Here is a 21290-nt window from a genome sequence, read left to right on the forward strand (position 1 = left end):
TGAAATGGTAAATTTGTCAAGTACCCTCTGGTAATCTTACCTGAAGGAAGTCACTTCTAGATTTATTCAAAATGTAATTTAGAACATATTTATAAACTAAATAAATGTTTATATATATATATATATATGTGTGTGTGTGTGAGTATATGTATGTAAGGTAGAAGAATAAAATGTCCAAAAATTCTGAACTCATAAACCAAGCCAAAGAACTGTGTGGCATTCTGTGACCATATAGTCATTCAGAAATTATCACTATTCCATACTTTATATCTGCTATCCTCTTGATTTTCTTAAGAGTTTGGCTTTATGTGTGCTTCCTTATGCAATATACCATGTGTTTTTTGCCTATTCTAATACTTTTTAAAATTAAAAAAATGTTATTATGTGTTTTCTTCTATATGTTGTCATTGTTTTTCATCATACTCTGATCAATGTTTGAAAAATTAAAGCCCACTGATTTTTTTGCCCATATTTAGTAGAATTTGTATTATATTTATTAATAAAGAATGAGCATTTATTCAAATATGTACTTGTTTTTGAAATATTCTTAATATTTTTCATTTTTGTGGATTCTTTTTGATTTTATTGATTAATGGGAGATTTATATTTTAATGCCTCAATGGGATAAGTTGAGGCATTAAAGCACACTCAATGAAACACGGATCTTAATCAACATAAAGATCATTAATGATTCCTGTCTCACAAGCCAGGAGCAAACATACACCCAGGGTATCAATCTATATACACAGTTTCCAGGTAATGTCCATTTCTCTCATACCTTTGGACTTTCAAGTCATAGGTAAATGTTTAATGCTGGTTTGAAATGCTTTCTGAGAAGTCTTGTTGTTTGGGAGCGTCCTGATTTTTTTACTACATCAGTCAAGAAGATAGGAAATATTCACGTGACTAAATGTCCATTCTCCATCCATGTGTGCTGTGTTGTTGTTTCAGGCATATCCTACTCTGTGCAGTCCTAAGGACTGTAGCCCGCCAGGCTCCTCCATCCATGGGATTCCCCAGGCAAGAATCCTAGCATGGGTTGCTATTTCCATCTCTAGGGGCGGTCTTCCCAACCCAGGGATCAAACCTGCATTTTATGTCTCTTCTACAGGTGGGTTTTTTACTACATAAGTAGCCCTGCCCACTTCCAAAATCCATAAATTCTATATGCAATGTAGAAAAGACAGTCTTTTCAATAAGCAGTGCTTGGAAAACTGGACAGACACATATAAAAGAATGAAATCAGAACATTATCAAACATCATATACAAAAATAAACTCAAAATGGATAAAAGACCTAAGTTTAATGTCAGACACTGTGAAACTCATAGAGGAAAATATAGGAAGAACTCACTTTGACATAAATTGCAATGATATCTTTCTTGATCCATCTCCTAGAGTAATGAAAATAAAAACAAAAATAAATAAATGGGACCTAATGAAGGAAAGTTATGACCAACCTAGATAGCATATTCAAAAGCAGAGACATTACTTTGCCAACAAAGGACCATCTGGTCAAGGCTATGGTTTTTCCTGTGGTCATGTATGGATGTGAGAGTTGGACTGTGAAGAAGGCTGAGTGCCGAAGAATTGATGCTTTTGAGCTGTGGTGTTGGAGAAGACTCTTGAGAGTCCCTTGGACTGCAAGGAGATCCAACCAGTCCATTCTGAAGGAGATCAGCCCTGGGATTTCTTATGATGCTAAGGCTGAAACTCCAGTACTTTGACCACCTCGTGTGAAGAGTTGACTCATTGGAAAAGACTCTGATGCTGGGAGGGGTTGGGGGCAGGAGGAGAAGGGAACGACAGAGGACGAGATGGCTGGATAGCATCACTGACTCGATGGACGTGAGTCTCAGTGAACTCCGGGAGTTGGTGATGGACAGGGAGGCCTGGCGTGCTGCGATTGATGGGGTCGCAAAGAGTCGGACACGACTGAGCGACTGAACTGAACTGAGTGAAACTCAAATGCTTTTGCACAGCAAAAGAAACTGTAGGCAAGGTGAAAGGACAACCCACAGGATTGGAGGAAATATTTGCAAACAAAGCAACCAGCATGGGACTAATCTCCAAAATACACCAACAGCTCTATGTCAAAAACAAAACAAACAACAACAAAAAAATAGAGGACATAAATACACATTTCTCCATGAAGAGATACAAATAGCCAAGAGACATATGAAAAGATGTTCAACATGACTGATTATCAGGTAAATGCAAATCAAAACTGCAATGAAGTAATTATCACCTCATACCAGTCAAAATGGCCATCATCAAAAAAAGTCTATGAACGATGAATGTGGGAGAGGATGTGGAGAAAAAGAAACCCTCTTACACTGTTGGTGGTAAATTAAATTGGTACAACCACCATGAAAAACAGTATGGAAGTTGCATAAAAAACTAGAAATAGAACTACAATATAAGCCAGCAATCCTACTGCTGGGCATATATCTGGAGAAAACCGTAATCCAAAAGGATCCGTGCACCTCAGTGTTCATTGCAGCGCTGCTTACACTAGCCAAGACTTGAAAGCAACCTCATGGACAGAGAAATGGACACAGATGTGGTACAGACATAAAACGGAATGTTATTCAACCATAAAAGAATGAAATAAAGCCATTTAGAGCAACATAGATGGATCTGGAGATTATCATACTAAGAGAAGTAAATCAGAGAAAGACAAATACCATATGATATCATCATCTAGTAAATAAAACAAATGAGCTTATTTACAAAGCAAACAGACCTGTCAATATCCAAAACAAACTTAACAAAGAGAAAATGTAGTTGGAGCGATAAATCAGGAGGTTTGAATGAATATACACATCCCAGTATACATAAGAGAGACAAGAAACAAGGTCCCACTGCACAGCACAGGGGACTCTCTGTTCTGTGATAGCCTATATAAGAAAAGAATCTAAAAAACAGTGAGTGTATATATGTATGAATCCCTTTGTTATATGCCTGAAACAAAACATTGTAAGTCAACTATAGTTCAATAAAGTTAAAAATTAAAAAATTAAAAATCCCCAATTCATAAATTCTGGTTTTTCAACAGATGATCTTGTCACATTAGGTGTTACATCTTAAAATTCTTATTTTTTGTTTCACTTTTTTTTTCCAGATAAGATTTTCCAATGAATAGAATTCTGCCTAGCATTATATTTCCATATTTCCAAGAACATCTGGCCCGGGTTTTTCATCACCTCAGTGTTTCACAAGGAAGAGAATATCATAGACTTTGATGCTAGCATTTGGGGTTAGGTGAATTCTGAGCTCTGTAATGTACTGAAAGGATCTTTTCAAATATGTTCGTAGTGTATTTTGAAGGACAGAAGTTATTACTCTTAATGTGGTTGCAACCTCAGCCTTTTAATTTTTTTTCTCTTCTGTTTTGTGAGCTTGACCTAACACCTATGTCTTCTTAAAGTGGAGATGATTTGCTTTAAACTTCTGTTAATCTGCCTGCAGTGGATGCCTCTGCCTTCTAGCATAAGAGCAGAGTGGGGTGCCCAGCTTATTGTCCAAAGTAACGTGGGGAGAGTGAAGGCATGAGGGATGTGTGAGGTGAGGTATGTGCACGGGACTCGGAGGACACTAGGGAGCATGTTCCGTTGTGCCAGTTGCCCAAGCACAGCCAGTTGTGACCCTTGATGACACGGCCTCCGTCATTACATCAGTATGGCGCCAGAGTGCCACCCCGACAGCAGAGACAGAAATCTCTTTTCTGGTTCTTTCAAGACTCTGACTTCTGTCTCCTCTGGAGGCCCCTCAGTATCACCAAACACCAAACCACTGAGCAAGACGCCAGTGATCAGACCCATGAAGCCCCACAGGCTCACTAGAGATTGAGAAACTAGATTATTGACCAAATACGATGTTTAATTTGCTCTGTACCAAACATCTTATACTTTGGTTTTAACTCATCTCAGGCTTGTTTGTATAGTTAGTGCTGGACTTGATGGGGACAGTGCTGTTGGCATTACATAATGGATATATGTGTTTTATTTTAAAGTGTTCTTGCATGACTCAAAATAATGCACTTGAAAAATGTTCATCAAGTATTTTGCTTATACAGTGAAGGTCCACTCATTACCATGCACAAATGAGCTGTATCCTAATTCCTGCCAAATCTTTGTGTCTCGCTGAGCCCATCTCCAACTGTGCAGCACAATAACCCTTCTTTTATAATTAAATATTCCCCTGGAAACATCAGCTAAAGGGCATTAATATTTAATCACTTCATGCCCTATATTTTTTATGTTACAAAAGCACTCTACAAGTCCAAGAGATTATTTTTCCTTTACTGGAATCTCAACTGAACTCGCAAAGCTCTCTCTTTTTTTTTTTTTCTTGTAGCTTTGACTAGCCTACATGTGTCTGTGAAAACCTCCTGTTACTTAGACATTTTCTTGTAAATCAGGACTCAATATCACCTTATGATAAGCTTTTTATAAAAGTGTAAAAGACTTTTTCTTTTTCATTTCTCAGTCAGCTCACCAGAAAACCTCATTTTTTATGTTTTGTGGTTTTTTCCCATACAAATGATTTCCCCTCCAGTTAATGCAATGACTGGGCCCGCAGACAGGATGGTTTACACCGATAGCATTAGTCCAGCACCCAGTAGTGAGACCTCACAAGGAGTGAGGCTAGTTTCACCCATCCTGCAATATTGCCGTATTCTAATATCCTGGGGAGATATGTCAGAATTGCTGCAACTATGTTTGATGAAACACACAGTTACTGGATGTCTGCTACTGACACAGCGTGCCTCTCCCATGCCCCTGTTCACTTTGGGGACCTGTGGGCCAAGAGTCACATTCCAGTCCTTGCCTCTGATGTCTGCAGCCCAGTGTCCAGGAGAAGGATGACTTCTGCCAATTCCTCCTGGTCCAAAAAGCATAAAGAAGACCAAGCACTGAAAAACTGATGCTTTGAAATTGTGATGCTTGAGAAGACTCCTAAATTAGACTACAAGAAGATCAAACCAGTCAATCTCAAAGGCAGTCAGTCCTGAACATTCATTGTTAGGACTGTTGCTAAACTTGAAATTCCAATACTTTGGCCACGTGACGCAGAGAGCTGGCTCACTGGAAAGGACCTTGAAGCTGGGCAAGATTGAGGGCGAGAGGGGAAGCGGGGGCAGGTCAGAGGATGAGATGGTTGGAGGGCATCACTGACTCAATGGACATGAATTTGAGCAAACTCCTGGGAGATGGTGAAGGACAGGGAAGCCCAGAGTGCTGCAGTCCATGGGGTCACAAAGAGTTGGAACTGGACTTGGCAACCAACACAATGTCAAGAAAATAGATTCATCAGTTTTCACTTCACAGAGAAACTGGTACCAGAGGAAAATATAGTTGAAATGATAACAAAAAAGTGTTTGTTTTTGTTTTAAAGAGAACTATTTAAAAAACTAATACAATTATGTAAAGTTTAAAAATAAAATAAAATTAAAAAAAAATTAAATTAATGTAAATCAAAGGTATTTCCTGTTGATGTTTTGTAGTTTGGTATATTTTTCCTTTCCTTTTTTTTTTATTTTTGAGACTGAATTCAATTTCTTTAAAGGGCTTATAAACATATTATGTTGCTAAGATATTTTATTTTACTGAAAGATAACATCAATTACCAATAAATTATGTGATATCATTTAACTAGGTGTTTTTGTTACTTTGAAATGTAATTTCAGTCTGTTATCTACCACATGCTGCCTCTAGATTGATTTTAGGAATAGAGGTAGAAATATAATTTAAGAAAAAATAAAGGTCTTATAAGAATAAAGAGCATTTATTCACCAGGTGTGTGTGCTTATTCACTCAGTCATGTCCAACTCTTTGGGATCCCATGGGCTGTAGACTGCGAGGCTCCTCTGTCCATGGAAGTTTTCAGCCAAGAATACGGGAGTGGGTTGCCATTTCCTACTCCATTATTCTTCCCCGATGGCTCAGCAGTAAAGTAACTCCCTGTAATGCATGAGACACAAGAAATGCGGGTTTGATCCCTGAGTTGTAAAGATCCCTGGAAGAGGAAATGGCAACCCACTCAGTATTCTTGTCTGAAACATTCCATGGACAGAGGAGGCTGGCGAGTTACAGTCCATGGAGTTGCAAAGAGACACAAATGAGAGAATGAGCAGCACACACTCCATTATTCATCAGGAAATCAAGCCAAATAAGAAAGGAGTACTTTCACTTTCAATAAAATGTGTTTATTTCCTAGCCTTAAATTTTTACTTGTGAAAAGCATCAGAGTCATGGAGACTCAAATAAAAGGAGGAATATCAGTAAGAGACAACTGTAACTGAGACTCTCAAACAAAGCAGCAACATGCACTCTTTAAAAAATATGTGGTATACCCTGGGCAGACAAAGCCAACACACTTTTGGAGTAATGGATTTCCTAGGATGGAATAGGGTCTGTGAGTTTCTTTTGCATGGTTTGATACCAAGAACTGAAAGTGAATGTAGAACTGATTGAGAAGATGGGTGGTCCTTTATACACTCCAGAAAACTTTCAGAAAATAAGAAAGAGGCTTAGAGTTTTACTTATGTTGAATCTTGGAGATTTGTCCTGACTAAGATAGACATATAATGGCATACACATACAGATATAGGCACACAAGAGCAATAAGATTCCATTCAGTGCCTCACTGTGACCCGTAAATAATTTCTGTTAGCCTAGGGCACTGATGTACCTGTCTTTGTAGGCTCACACTTTTCAAAAAACAAGCAAGAAAAGCCCAGTTGAATTCATCAATTATATTTTAAAGTAGGCTCTGAAAAAGCAAAGAAATGAAGAATTTACTGGGAAAAATGTCAGAGTCAAATTATGCAGAGTATACAAAGATCTTAGCAAAAGTAGCAACACGCTTGTAGCAGAAATATAATAGTTCTGCACGAGGAGCTAGAGCCAAGGTGGGTGGTGATGATTGGAAGAAAATTGAACATCAAGAATAAAGTCCTTAAATCAACACAAAAAAGAATTAAATATACTGTAATCATAGTAAACAAAGTATAAGGAAGTATAAGTACAATTATTAATAACATACTTTATAGAGGGTAACAACCAGTTCTCAATCAAACCAAAGAATGCTAAAATGAAAGAAATATAGAATAATATAAAGGGAGTATACATGCCAGTAAAAATAAAAAGACAAATTCATCAGGAGAGGAAAAATTTTTCAAATAGCAACTAAAAGCAGTTCATAAGGAATGCATATTAAAGGTAAAGATGCAAGAAAATTTTTAAAAAGATTGAAAAGATATATAATGAAACACTATAAAATCAAAGTTGCTATATTTACCATAGACAAAGCAGGTTTCAAGATCAAAAGCATTATGAGAGACAAACAGAAATATTATGACATAATACTCAATACCAGTAGTAGTTAAAGTCCTAAATTGGTAAACTGGTACCCATATTAACACATGACAAAGTTGAAATTAAAAGTAGGAACAGGAAAATCCACAGTCATATATAAGATACTTGTGTCAGGAACACACAGGATGAATAAGCCTTCTTATAGTTTTTCATAAGTATTTATAGTTTTTCTTATAGCCTTCTTATAGTTTTTCTCAGTATTTACTGAGAAAATCTTGAAAGGTTTATGCTTCAGAATGATACCATGTTTAACTGATAATTTTAGCTTTATATTAATCCTAACAATTTTGCTATTTAAACATATATCAAACTACAGTTATTCTAATACTTTTTCAGTTAAGGTGAATAAACATTGGTAATTATAAATATATATATCTATATATACACATGGACTTTCCCTGGTGGCTCAGTAGTAAAGAATCTGCCTGTCAATGTAGGAGACCCGGGTTCGGTCCTTGGGTTGGGATGATCCCCCAGAGGAGGGCATGGCAATCCACTCCAGTATTCTTGCCTGGAGAATCCCACGGACAGAGGAGCCTGGCAGGCTACAGTTCATGGGGTTGCAAAGAGTCAGACATGACTGAAGCAACTAAGCAGGAGCAGCAGCATAAACACACATACACATATTAGTGTACACACACACACACACACACACGCACACATATCTCTATATATGGACACAAACAAAAAGATACATGTCACTTCTCTTGTATTGGCATACCTAATTTCTTTTCCTTCTATTTTATTATTGCTTTGTCCTCATTGGTCAAAAGCATTTGTTACATGTCTTGCTGTTTCCTTTGGAGAGTGTTTAAAGCATTTTTTCTTTAGGTATAAAATCTCAAGTTCTACTGGACAGGTTTTATTAAGTTAAAGACAGTCTAGTTTGATAAATGCTTGTTTTTTAATTCAAGAATGAGTGTTACTGTTAGTGATTTTTCATCAACTATAAAAATGTTTTTGGTTGCTTGAGTTATATAAATATCTGGTAAAGAATATTTTTCCCTTATTTAATCACCTTTTATTCTGAAGAATAAATCTGCTTTGCCAAGCAGCAGTTAACTCTGCCTCTCTCAAATGAGATATTTTTTATTTGAATAGGACTATACTAATTATCTAAAATGTGTTAAAATGCTTTGCATGTTTATATGTTTTAGTTAATTTTAAATGAGAAAGAACAATTTCATTGTAAGTTGTGGAGTAAAGCCAGTTAAGATAAAACCAGTCAATCCTAAAGGAAACTAACCCTGAATATCCACTCAAAGGACTGATGCTGAAGCTCCAATACTTTGGCCAGCTGATGCAAAGAGCTGACTCATTGGAAAATACCCTGATGCTGGGTCTTTTATAAATATATTTTGTTGCTAAGATATTTTATTTTCCTGAAAGCTAACATCAATTACCAATAAATTATGTGATGTCATTTAACTAGGTGTTTTCATTACTTTAAAATGTAATTTCAGTCTTTTATTTATCACATGTTGTATCTAGATTGATTGCTGGGAAAGACTGAAGACAGGAGAAGGGGTGACAGAGGATGAGATGGTTGAATGGCATCTCCTACTCAATGGATATGAGTTTGAGCAAACTCTGGGAGATAGTGAAGGACAGGGAAGCCTTGTGTGCTACAGTTCATGGGGTCACAAAGAGTTGGACAACTTAGCGACTGAAAAAATGAATGAACTCTAAAATCTACACCTATGAACTCTATAAATGCTTCCAAATAAACAAAAGCTGGGGATTATAGGTAGTCATTAAACAAAAGATAATGTTTGTGGACAAAAGAAAAGTCATGAGAAAACTAAATTATGCACAACTCATCACTTTCAACTTGGTTTAACTCTTTGGAATTTACCTCCCATTTTTGGCACTCAAGGCTCTGAGTATAGCTGTCTGATTTCCATACCTCCTCTGTTAAACTGAAAACACCCAGTTCTTAAACCATAGTACTTGCATGAAGAGGGGGAAAATATAGGATACTTAGAAGAATGGAGGGGATTTATCTATAATCCATTAGCACAAAAAAATGGCATACAAAGAGGTGCAGAGTTTACATATTAACATGTCAGAAAGATTGTTATGACATTCATGCAAACATATCACATGGGGGAGGGAGAAGGAAGGAGGAAAGAACACGGGCAAGCCATGTTAACTAAATTAGAATAAAACATACTACACCAAAAATAGCGAACATTACCCATCTGTGTTTCACACTGAAAAGAACATTTGAGATTCTGAATAATTTAATAACATCTAAGTTTAAAGATGAGATAAATAAAGGGTAGAATTTAATGATACAGAAATTGCAGAGCTAGGGAAACAAACTAAATGCCAAATGAATAGCATTACAGAAGGGATAGGAACAAAATAGAACTTCAAGAAATAAAACAAACACAGCTGAAAACCTCATTTATGATATAGAGGACTGGCTTAATATAACCACAGTTGAATCCACATGAAAATAACAAAGTTCTTGGACCAATTAGGGACAAAACCCTAGAACAGCAAGATGGGCAAAGAATCTAACTGAAGGTAATTGGGAACCCTGGGGTAGAAAGTTAAAAAAAAAGGCAATGAAATACTTCTCTATAAAAATAATAGTATGTTTTCTTATAGAAATACAGTCCAACATATTTCTGTATTAGAACATCTATCAACAATCCATAATAAGTTGAAAGAGAAAAATCACTTATACAATCCATAATTAATTCACTTGATGTGATGAATTTAAAAGCTTCAGAATCAAGCTCTAAGTTACTGACAAGACTAGGGATTGGATAGTAAAAGATGCATATCAGGATTATAGCTCAATAAAAAAAATCAAAAAATGAACGAAAGACCTAGACATTTCTTCAGAGAAGACATAAAGATGGCCAAGAGGCACATGAAAAGATCTCCAACATCACTAAGTACAAAATAAATACAAATCAAAACTACACACTAATAATGAGAAAACAGAAAGAGAAATTAAGGAAACAATTCCATTCACCATTGCAACGGAAAGAATGAAATACTTAGGAATATACCTACCTAAAGAAACTAAAGACCTATATATAGAAAACTATAAAACACTGGTGAAAGAAATCAAAGAGGACACTAACAGATGGAGAAATATACCATGTTCATGGATTGGAGGAATCAATATAGTGAAAATGAGTATACTACCCAAAGCAATCTATAGATTCAATGCAATCCCTATCAAGCTACCAACAGAATTCTTCACAGAGCTAGAACAAATAATTTCACAATTTGTATGGAAACACAAAAAACCTCGAATAGCCAAAGCGATCTTGAGAAAGAAGAATGGAACTGGAGGAATCAACCTGCCTGACTTCAGGCTCTACTACAAAGCCACAGTCATCAAGACAGTATGGTACTGGCACAAAGACAGAAATATAGATCAATGGAACAAAATAGAAAGCCCAGAGATAAATCCACGCACATATGGACACCTTATCTTCGACAAAGGAGGCAAGAATATACAATGGATTAAAGACTATCTCTTTAACAAGTGGTTCTGGGAACTCTGGTCAACCACTTGTAAAAGAATGAAACTAGAACACTTTCTAACACCATACACAAAAATAAACTCAAAATGGATTAAAGATCTAAACGTAAGACCAGAAACTATAAAACTCCTAGAGGAGAACATAGGCAAAACACTCCTTGACATACATCACAGCAGGATCCTCTATGACCCACCTCTCAGAATATTGGAAATAAAAGCAAAAATAAACAAACGGGACCTAATTAACCTTAAAAGCTGCACATCAAAGGAAACTATTAGCAAGGTGAAAAGACAGCCTTCAGAATGGGAGAAAATAATAGCAAATGAAGCAACTGACAAACAACTAATCTCGAGAATATACAAGCAACTCCTACAGCTCAACTCCAGAAAAATAAATGACCCAATCAAAAAATGGGCCAAAGAACTAAATAGACATTTCTCCAAAGAAGACATACAGATGGCTAACAAACACATGAAAAGATGCTCAACATCACTCATTATCAGAGAAATGCAAATCAAAACCACTATGAGGTACCATTTCACACCAGTCAGAATGGCTGCGATCCAAAAGTCTACAAGTAATAAATGCTGGAGAGGGTGTGGAGAAAAGGGAACCCTCTTACACTGTTGGTGGGAATGCAAACTAGTACAGCCACTATGGAGAACAGTGTGGAGATTCCTTAAAAAACTGGAAATAGAACTGCCTTATGATCCAGCAATCCCACTGCTGGGCATACACACTGAGGAAACCAGAAGGGAAAGAGACATGTGTACCCCAATGTTCATCGCAGCACTATTTATAATAGCCAGGACATGGAAGCAACCTAGATGTCCATCAGCAGATGAATGGATAAGAAAGCTTTGGTACATATACACAATGGAGTATTACTCAGCCATTAAAAAGAATACATTTGAATCAGTTCTAATGAGGTGGATGAAACTTGAGCCTATTATACAGAGTGAAGTAAGCCAGAAAGAAAAACACCAATACAGTATACTAACGCATATATATGGAATTTAGAAAGATGGTAACAGTAACCCTGTGTACGAGACAGCAAAAGAGACACTGATGTATAGAACAGTCTTATGGACTCTGTGGGAGAGGGAGAGGGTGGGAAGATTTGGGAGAATGACATTGAAACATGTAAAATATCATGTATGAAACGAGTTGCCAGTCCAGGTTCGATGCACGATACTGGATGCTTGGGGCTAGTACACTGGGACAACCCAGAGGGATGGTATGGGGAGGGAGTAAGGAGGAGGGTTCAGGATGGGGAACACATGTATACCTGTGGTGGATTCATTATGATATTTGGCATAACTAATACAATTTTGTAAAGTTTAAAAATAAAATAAAATTAAAAAAAAAAAAACTACAATGAGGTACCACCTCACACAAGTCAGAATGGTTAGCATCAAAAAAAATCTACAAACAATGCTGGAGAGTGTAAGAAGAAAAGGGAACCCTTTTGCACTGTTGCTGGGAATGTAAATTGAGATTGCCACTATGGAAAACAGTGTGGAGGTCTCTTTAAAAATAGAGCTACCATATGACCTACACCTGGGCATAAAGCCTGAGAAAAACCACAATTCATAAAGACACATGGACCACAGGGTTCGTTGCAGCATCATTTATTTATACAACATCCATGACATGGAAGCAGTGTAGACGTCCATCCACAGAGAAATGGAGAAAGAAAATGTGGTACATATATATATATATATATATATATATATATATATATATATATAATGGAATATTACTTGGCCATAAAAAGAAATGTATTGGGTCATTAATGAAGATGTGGATGGACCTAGAGTCTGACATACAGGGTGAAGTAAGTCAGAAAGAGAAAAACAACTGTCATATATTAAGGTATGCATGTGGAATCTACAGACATGGTACAGATGAACCTAGTCCCAGGGCAGGAATAGAGACACAGATGTAAAGACATAAGGGTGTGGGGGGAGCGTGAATTGGGAGATTGTCATCAACATATAGACACTACCATGTATAAAGTGTATAGCTAGTAGGAGGCTGTCATACAGCACATGGAGCTCAGCTGGGTGCTCTGTGATGACATTGAGGGGTGGGAGGGGGTGCTGGGAGGGAGGTATAAGAGGGAGGGGACATATGAATATTTATGGTGATTCACTTCATTGTACACAAGAGACCAACACAGCATTGTAAAGCAATTACATTCCAATAAAAAAAATCAAGATATTTTCAAATTTAGTAGGAACACTTAATTTGGAATAAAATAAAGCAGCATTTAAAAAATGAAACATTCACAGTGTGCTGAGTGAAAACCTAACTTTTGTTGCAATTGCCTATTTATTTGGTTGTCAACCTTGCTGTACACCGTTCATTGGTTTTGTTTTTTTTTTTGTTTTTTTTCCTCATGCAGTGAGGAAAGTATTTTAAAGTTATGCAAAATGAACTCTGAACAAAATATTTTAAGTGAGTTATAATAAATCAATTTATGAATGGAGGAACTAAAAATATCATACAATTGATTTTAAAAGTCTAGAAATGAGAAGAGAATTTCTGAGGCCAAGATTTGAGATTTGGCATCCTGAAAGTGGCTTTTGAACACAGTGAATTCAAGTAGAGCTTTCAGAGTTCATGCACTCTTAAAGAACACAGACTTTTGAGAAAGGCTGTAAAAGGGTATGTGGAATAGAAAACTGCAGCAGAGAAGGCAGATGGGCAAGTGGGAAAGCAGAGAAGAGCAATATCTTAGAAATTATAGGAGAACCATTTCAGAATAAAGGGAGACAGCAGTCACACCAATTGCTGCAGACAAGTTGGACAAATATTGAAAAGATGTCAGGTGTGACCCCAGCTGAAGCTATTTTAATGCAGTGGTTGAGGTAGAGAAATTAGATAGCAATCGAGCAAGAAGAAGAAAGCTGAACGCATCATACTTCCTGATTTCAAATTAGGTTACAAGGCTAGAGGAATCACAGCAGTATAGGAGTGGCATTAAAAAAGCATATAAGGAACCCAACAGCTGGCAACCATTGTTCTTTCACTGAGCTTTGTCTTATCAAGATGATCATGTAATTATTCAATATAGAGCATGTTGTATATTCTTTCAGTTATATTTCTAGGGTCCATCCATGTTTATGAATATAACAGGAAGCTAGTTATTTTTTTCAGATTTTGAGTTCATATTATGAGTTGCATGTATGCACCACGATTTTCTTAGTTTAATTAGTTGGTGGGAATTTTGGTGGTTTCTACTTTTGGTGGGTATTTTTGGATGAGCTGTTAAGATATTTGAGATCAAGTCTATGTTTGTTCATGTATTTTTTACCTCTTTGGTTTAATATTTAAAACTGGAATTTCTTGATATGTAATCTACCTATTTAACTGTATAATAAATGGCCAAAAATATTGTAGAATGTTGTACCATTTTGCATTTTCACATGCACTTGAGTTACATCATCAGTACTTTGTCCTATTACCAGTCTTTTTAATTCTAAGCATTCTAATAGGTGTCTGTTGACTTCTCATCGTAGTTTGAATTTCTACAAAAAAAGATATTGATAACCTTATTATGGAAAGATGTTGATAACCTTATTTTGTGCTTCCTTGACATTTGTATATTTTCTGTTTAGCACTTTGGCTAAGTGAAGGTATAAATGTTTTCTAAAGGTTTTTCTTCTTCTTCTAGGGCTGATAATTTGTCTCTGATTTTTAAAAGATGGTTCTAGATTCAAGATCAAAACATTGTTCTTCTGGAAGTTTTATATTTTTTAGCTCTTATCTTTAGGTCCAATATCAATTGTGTGTTTATTTTTGTGTGTAGTGTGTGGTAAGTGTAAAGGTTCAGTTTTTTTAATGGATTTCAAAAATTTAAAAATGTTTATTAATAACCATTTCCCATTGAAATACCTTGGAATATGTGCTTTTTTTTTTTTACTTTTATAAGTTTATCCTTTTGCCAATTCCAAATACCTTTGTTTACTACAGGCTTTGAGCAAATTTTGAATTAAGTTGGCTGCATTAAGCTACTGCAGCCAACTTAATTTTCTTTTATCAAATTTGTTTCAAGTCTTTCCATATACATATCTAAATTCAGTTTTCAATTTCTGTAATAATGTTTTCTGTGATTTCCACAGGGTTGCATTGCTCTCTAGGTAAACTGGAGAAAATTAACATCTTAAAATACTGAATCTTTCTACTTATAAAACAGATGAATCTCTACATTATGATATATCACTTAATTCCTCTAAGTAATGTCTATTGAGCTTTTGGCTCATATGTCACTTCTTGATTTTTTTTGAGGATGCTCCATACTCTTCCATGGGAGTTGCTGCATTTTACAGTTCTCATCAGTAGTGCATAAGAGTGCCAATTTCTCCACATCCTCACCAAAACTTTTCTTTTTTTTTTAAATGAAAATTATCCCAACTGATATGAGATGATATCTCCTTGTGATTTGTCTCATGTAAACTGTTCTCACCACACAGACACGAAGCAAACAACAATCAACAACCAACAAAGGGACACAAGAGGACACATTTGGAGATGGCCGACGGATCCAGTGTCCTGGCTGTGGCGACGGTGTTCTGAAAACACACATACGGAAAAGCTCCTCACACTGCACGTATTAAATATGTGCACGTTCTGTATATCACTTATGCCTCAGTGAAGTTGGGAAAAGCTTTTTAAAAGACTTACAAATGTTTGCTTTTTTAATGACTGGAATAAAAATGGCACATGCTTGGGTTGCAAATATATTACTAAGTAAGGAAGAGAGTCTGGATAACAGTTTTGTATATATTATGATTAGGTTACACAAAATGGATTATGTTTGAGAATAAAAGAGTAGAAAGGCATTTTGTACTACATGGCACAGTTCTACTTCTCAACTTGCTCTTTTTAATGTCTCTCTTGTTTTATAATTATAACAACAATGATGATAATGAAAATTCTAGGCTATTAATTTACATTATTTAAAAAGAATGATGTATGAAAAATCGTAGAGAAAGCCATTCAAATAATGCCAGTGGAAACCTTACTTAAAAATGTATATTGTATTATTACATATTTCTATATTTTCAACAAATATTTAGTTTCGGTCCAAAGTGAGGGAACCATAATTCCCATGTGTATTGGTCTGTCAAGGAATAATTTAAACAGAATTTTTATTCAGATATATTCTTTAATACAAATTTACTTGAAAACCTCCACATAATACTGTACAATAGTAGTACAGATACATATGATAGACAGGTAGATGGATGGATGGATGGCTAGATACATGAGAGAAAAAAGAGATGATAGATAATAGGTATGTCATTTTGATGTTACTCTTCACAAAAGTAAAGACTGTGATTTTTGGTTAAATATAATCAAAACTGCCAATTAAGAGAATAAGTTTTTCTGTGAATACATTGTTATCATATAGTTATTAAATTAGGGATCTAATCTGTTAGCATTAGAGCCTCCAGTTACTTACGCTACCTGAGGTTTTGACCCATTTGGTGATATATCTGCTAGTTATCACTCCTGCTCTATACAGACATGACATTTTTTTCTCTGACCCTGTACACACTTTAAACATCAGTTGCCCTTTGCCCATTCCTTCATCGATCTTCTAGCAGTTCAGTATGAAAAGCAGTTTACATTTATAATAATAAAAACTATGATTTATTAAATATGCAGTCAGTGTCGAGTCAACATGCTCTATCTGCACTTATCAGTTATATAAATTAAACTCACACAAGTGCTATAAGTTAGACATAATTTTCTCCATTTTAGAGCTAACCTAAATTCAAGGAGCTTAACTGCCTAAATGACATAGAACCAGAAAGCTGTAAACTTAGTTCCTCTCACTTCAAAGCTGCTGCTTTCGGCCGTGCTGTGTTAACGGATGATGCCTCCGCATACTGATATCAGTACACATCCCACCACAGTGATGACCCTGCTAACAGAGCGAGACTAAGGGGTTTATTCACCGGGGCACAGCGCTGTTCCTCGTTATTACTAATACGTTGCAGACTTTCTCACATTCACTTCTTCAACTTTAAGACCGTCTTAAGTACAACTCAGGATACAGAAGGAAAATGTCACATGTCTGGTGCTTTTCATTTTCTTAAGTCCCTCCTCTACAGGCTCACGGAGAGAGGATAATGGTGGTGTTTACTCTGTAACCTTCCTGCAACCCAGGACTGGGATGGAGGGAGGGAGTGAGCGAGTGAGTGAGAGTGTGTCTGTGTGTGTGTGCGCGCGTGCACATGCGTGTTGTTTGGATCCAGGTCCATTTATGTATCTCATTCTCTCCTTCAGATCTTCTGTCCACTCCCTTTGACCCACAGCTTAAAATGAAACATCAATATTAAAATTGAGCTACTACGTTGCTTTTCTTACACTTCTAAACTCACCCTTTGAAAGGCTAGGACTTGGATCCTGCAGACTATTAATTCTACTTTAACAGCTGATTTCCTAAGCAGTTTCACAAATTGTGGCCAATAGAAGGATCCTGAAAGATGAAGGGTCATGTTCCTCCAGTTTGCTTTCTATTCCTGTTAACTCTGGAGGAGCAGTAGGCTTGTTCCCCGGCTGTCTCAGCCCTATTTGTCCGCCTCGTTGTAATGACCTCCATCACGCCTTTTCACCTCCGTCATTGCAAATATTCTAAAATCTCCCAAACAAGGAGTACAGTCTTGAGGGCCACACTTAATAGTCTCTATTTCCAGCAACCCAAACCAACTCCTTCTCCTATTAATGTGTTTCTCGGAAAAATGTAGTGCTTATTCGAATAATTTTTTATTTGAAACCATAAACTGCACCCTTCAGTCACACTGAATGACAAATTCCATGACAGTCCAATTTGGAAGTCCTGAATACATGACAGGCATCCCAGTCTATTACACTCCCTTCCATATTTTCTGAAGAAAGCCAGGGTCTGAGGCTGGGACATTCAACATAGAAAACCCTGGATGTCTCCCCAAAATCGACTTTAAATAATGGATTGTTCCATGGGGTACCATTGTTTACTAGAGCTGTCATGCATGGAGTATATATCGCTTTAGGGTTTTTGACCAGGGGTAATGTTCAAAGGTTTTGGGATGAGTAGATGACTGAATAGCTCATTCTGCCAGAGGCAGTGAGCAAAATACATTCATTTGATCCCAAGAGCCCTAAAGACTAAGTCCAAAGTCTCATCTAAATATTATTCACATCAGATATGCGGGAAACTCAATGTGTGGTTCATATGAGGTCTTTTGCTCTCCACCTCTGAACTCAAACAAGTTAAATATTTTATTTTTTTTTCAAGTTAAATATTTTAAAAACACAGTAGTGGGCCAGGTAAAGGATGGACATAAGCATCCTGAAAAGGAGAAATAGGAAATGAGGGACAAGTAACAGGTCCAAGTAAGACCAAAACCTAACAGCGTGAACAACATTGTGCTTAGTCGTTCAGTCATGTCTGACTCTGCGACCCCATGGACTGTAGCCTGCCAGGCTCCTCTGTCCATGGAATTCTCCAGGAAAGAATACTGGAGTGGGTTGCCATGCCCTTCTCAAGGGGATCTTTCCAACCCAGGGACCCAACCCAGGTCTCCCACATTGCAGGTGGATTCTTTACCATCTGAGCCACCAGGGAAGCCATTAAATCCCCTTATCAAATGTTCAGCTGGCCACACCCTTCATATTCTCAGTTTTTGCAATATGGATAGGCTGAAATTTCCCCAAATCTTTATATTCTGCTTGCTTTTTTTCCTGAACAATTCCCTCTTTAAGTAATTTCTCTTTTCTCACATTTTACCATAAAAAGTCAGGAGGAGTTAAGCCTTCAACACTTTTCTAGAAATCTCTTCACTCACATATTCTGCCTTCCACAAAATACAAGATTAGAAACACAATTCAGACAAGTTCTTTGATTGCCTTTTCTCTTGGTTCCAATAGCACATTCCTCCTTTCTATCTGAAATCTCAAAGGAATGGTCTTTACATTCCTCATTTACACCAACATTCTGTTTATGGTCACTCAAGTATTCTTTAGAAGATAAACAGCCGTCCTCTTTTCTTTCTGAACCCTCAACAGAATCACCCTTAACAGACTATTGATGACAATGTAGGCTTTCCCAGTATGCACCTATAAACTCTTCCATCATCTACCCATGGCCCAGTTCCAAAGTCACTTCTATCTGTTTGGTATTTGTTATAGCAGCATCTCACTCTTGGTACCAATTTCTTATAAGTCCATTAGCAGTACTATATCAAACTATCATAGGCTGGGTAGCTTATATTTGTGCTGTGCTGTGCTTAGTCACTCAGTCTTGTCTGACTGTGATGCCATGGACTATAGCCTGTTAGGCTACTCTGTCCATGGGATTGCCTGGGATTTTCTAGGATTTCCTCCTCCAGAGCATTTTCCTGACCCAGGGATCAAACTTGTGTCTCCTGGCAGGTGGATTCTTTACCCGCTGAGCCGTCACAAAGCCCAGGTAACTTAAATAAGAAACATTTATTTCTTACAATTCTGAAGGCTAGTCAACTCAAGATGAGATTTAGTGTCTGATGAGAACTGCTTCCTGGTTCATAGACAGCTATCTCCTCCCTGTGTCCTCACTTGGCAGGAGGGATGAGCCAGCCCTCTGGAATCTCCTTTCTAAGGGCACTAATTTCACTTATGAGCAGTCTCAGTTCCCAAAGTCTTCTCTTCCAAAACCCGTCAAATTGGGTGTTAGGATTTCAAGATATGGATCTGGAGCCAGGGCAGTACAAACTTGAACTCCAAAGTAGTATCTTTTATCACGTTGAGAAAGTTCTGTAAGGCACTAAAAATAAAGAAGTTGTGTAAGAAATATTCCAAGCTCTTTATTTTGGTACCAAGGGGAAGGTTTTACTAACCAAGATGAAGACTACAATGGATAATATATCTTAAGTAAATTTATATTAAAAACTGGGATTCCCTAGTGGCTCAGCAGTAAAGAAGCCATCTGCCAAAGCAGAATATGTGGGTTCCATCCCTGGGTTGGGAAGATTCCCTGGAGAAGGAAATGGCAACCCACTCCAGTATTCTTGCCTGGGAAATCCCATGGACAGAGGAGCCTGGCAGGCTACAGTCCATGGAATCGCAAAACCAACTGAGCAACTAAACAGCAACATCTTTAAAGTACTAGACGTTTTTGTGGCATTGATTACAAATTTGTCCATCTCTTAGAATTACATCTCTCCATCTCCTTCTGCCCTTTACCTTATTCAGTCTTACCCATGACCAAGAAAAGACTCAAAAGTAATATTTTCCTGGCTGTTACATATTGAATGTGGCATGCCTACAGACAGAGGAAAAAAAGACACACTAATGTGAGTTTCAAGTGAGCCCTCTCTTTATGTCAGCAACTAAACTACTGAATTGCAAATTCCAGGCAAGATGTGATACCTCTATTTTCATTTAACAAGATTTCTTTAATACTCATGAGATTCATAAGAAATTGGATGTTATCCGAAGAGCAAGGATTTGTAATAATGGCCCAGGTATTATGAGGATTAGAAGAATCTGAAGGAACAATCCCTTAGCTCATAAAGAAAATGATCAAGGATAAAAGGTAGCATTAACTGTTCAGTGATGTGGTACATTCACTCTATGTACAGCTGCATTAAATTAAAAGTCACTTACTTGATTAGAAGCTATTTTCTTTAGTTGACTATTTTGCACCTACATAAACAATTTTGTAAATCACTAAGGGCCTATGAATTAAAGTTAAGTGTTAATGTAGTCATAATCTTTATTGGAAAATATTATTTAATATGTTTTCCTATAATTGCCCCTTATTCATTTTTAAAGAATTTCACTAAAGACTTGTGTGTTAGGGCTTCCCTAGTGGCTCAGATGGTAAAGAATCTGCCTGCAATGCAGGAGTCCTGGGGACAATCCTTTGGTCAGGAAGATCCCCTGGAGAAGGGAATGGCTACCCAACTCCAGTATTCTAACCCAGGAAAGTGAAATCTTTGGTCAAAACTTTATTTGCAGAGATATATTTGAAAAATATATGTATATATATTTATCATTGTCAGTGGGAAATGGGAAGTTTTAACTAGTTCATCCTAAAATCTGTTCAAGGTTTCTCCAATTGCCCTTCTTAGGGAAGTGCCTTAGGCTGCTGGATGAAAACCTAAATTACCCATCATTCTTGTAATTTGACCAATTCTACTTAAAATTGCCAGTTATTTATTTTGACTGGTTTTTGAAGGATATTGATGAGCTTTCTTTGGGATTGGAATGCAAACTGACATTTTCCAGTCCTATGGCCACTGCTGAGTTTTCCAAATTTGCTGGCATATTGAGTGCAGCACTTTCACACCATCATCTTTCAGGATTTGAAATAGCTCAACTGGAATTCCATCACCTCCACTAGCTTTGTTCGTAGTGATGCTTTC

General features: G+C 36.9%; 1 protein-coding gene across 1 annotated transcript in view; it reads left to right on the forward strand.

Moving 5' to 3' along the window:
* Positions 1-15646, forward strand: part of LOC123331130 — a 587693-nt gene extending 572047 nt beyond the window's left edge. Inside the window, exon 6 of the mRNA XM_044934514.2 lies at positions 15369-15646. Within this exon, the coding sequence (XP_044790449.2) occupies positions 15369-15471 (103 nt within the window). The 3' untranslated portion in view covers positions 15472-15646. The remainder of the gene's footprint in view (positions 1-15368) is intronic.
* Positions 15647-21290: the final 5644 nt, after the last annotated feature.

This window comes from Bubalus bubalis, chromosome 22 (genome assembly GCF_019923935.1).
Source record: "Bubalus bubalis isolate 160015118507 breed Murrah chromosome 22, NDDB_SH_1, whole genome shotgun sequence".
NCBI classification, from domain to species: domain Eukaryota; kingdom Metazoa; phylum Chordata; class Mammalia; order Artiodactyla; family Bovidae; genus Bubalus; species Bubalus bubalis.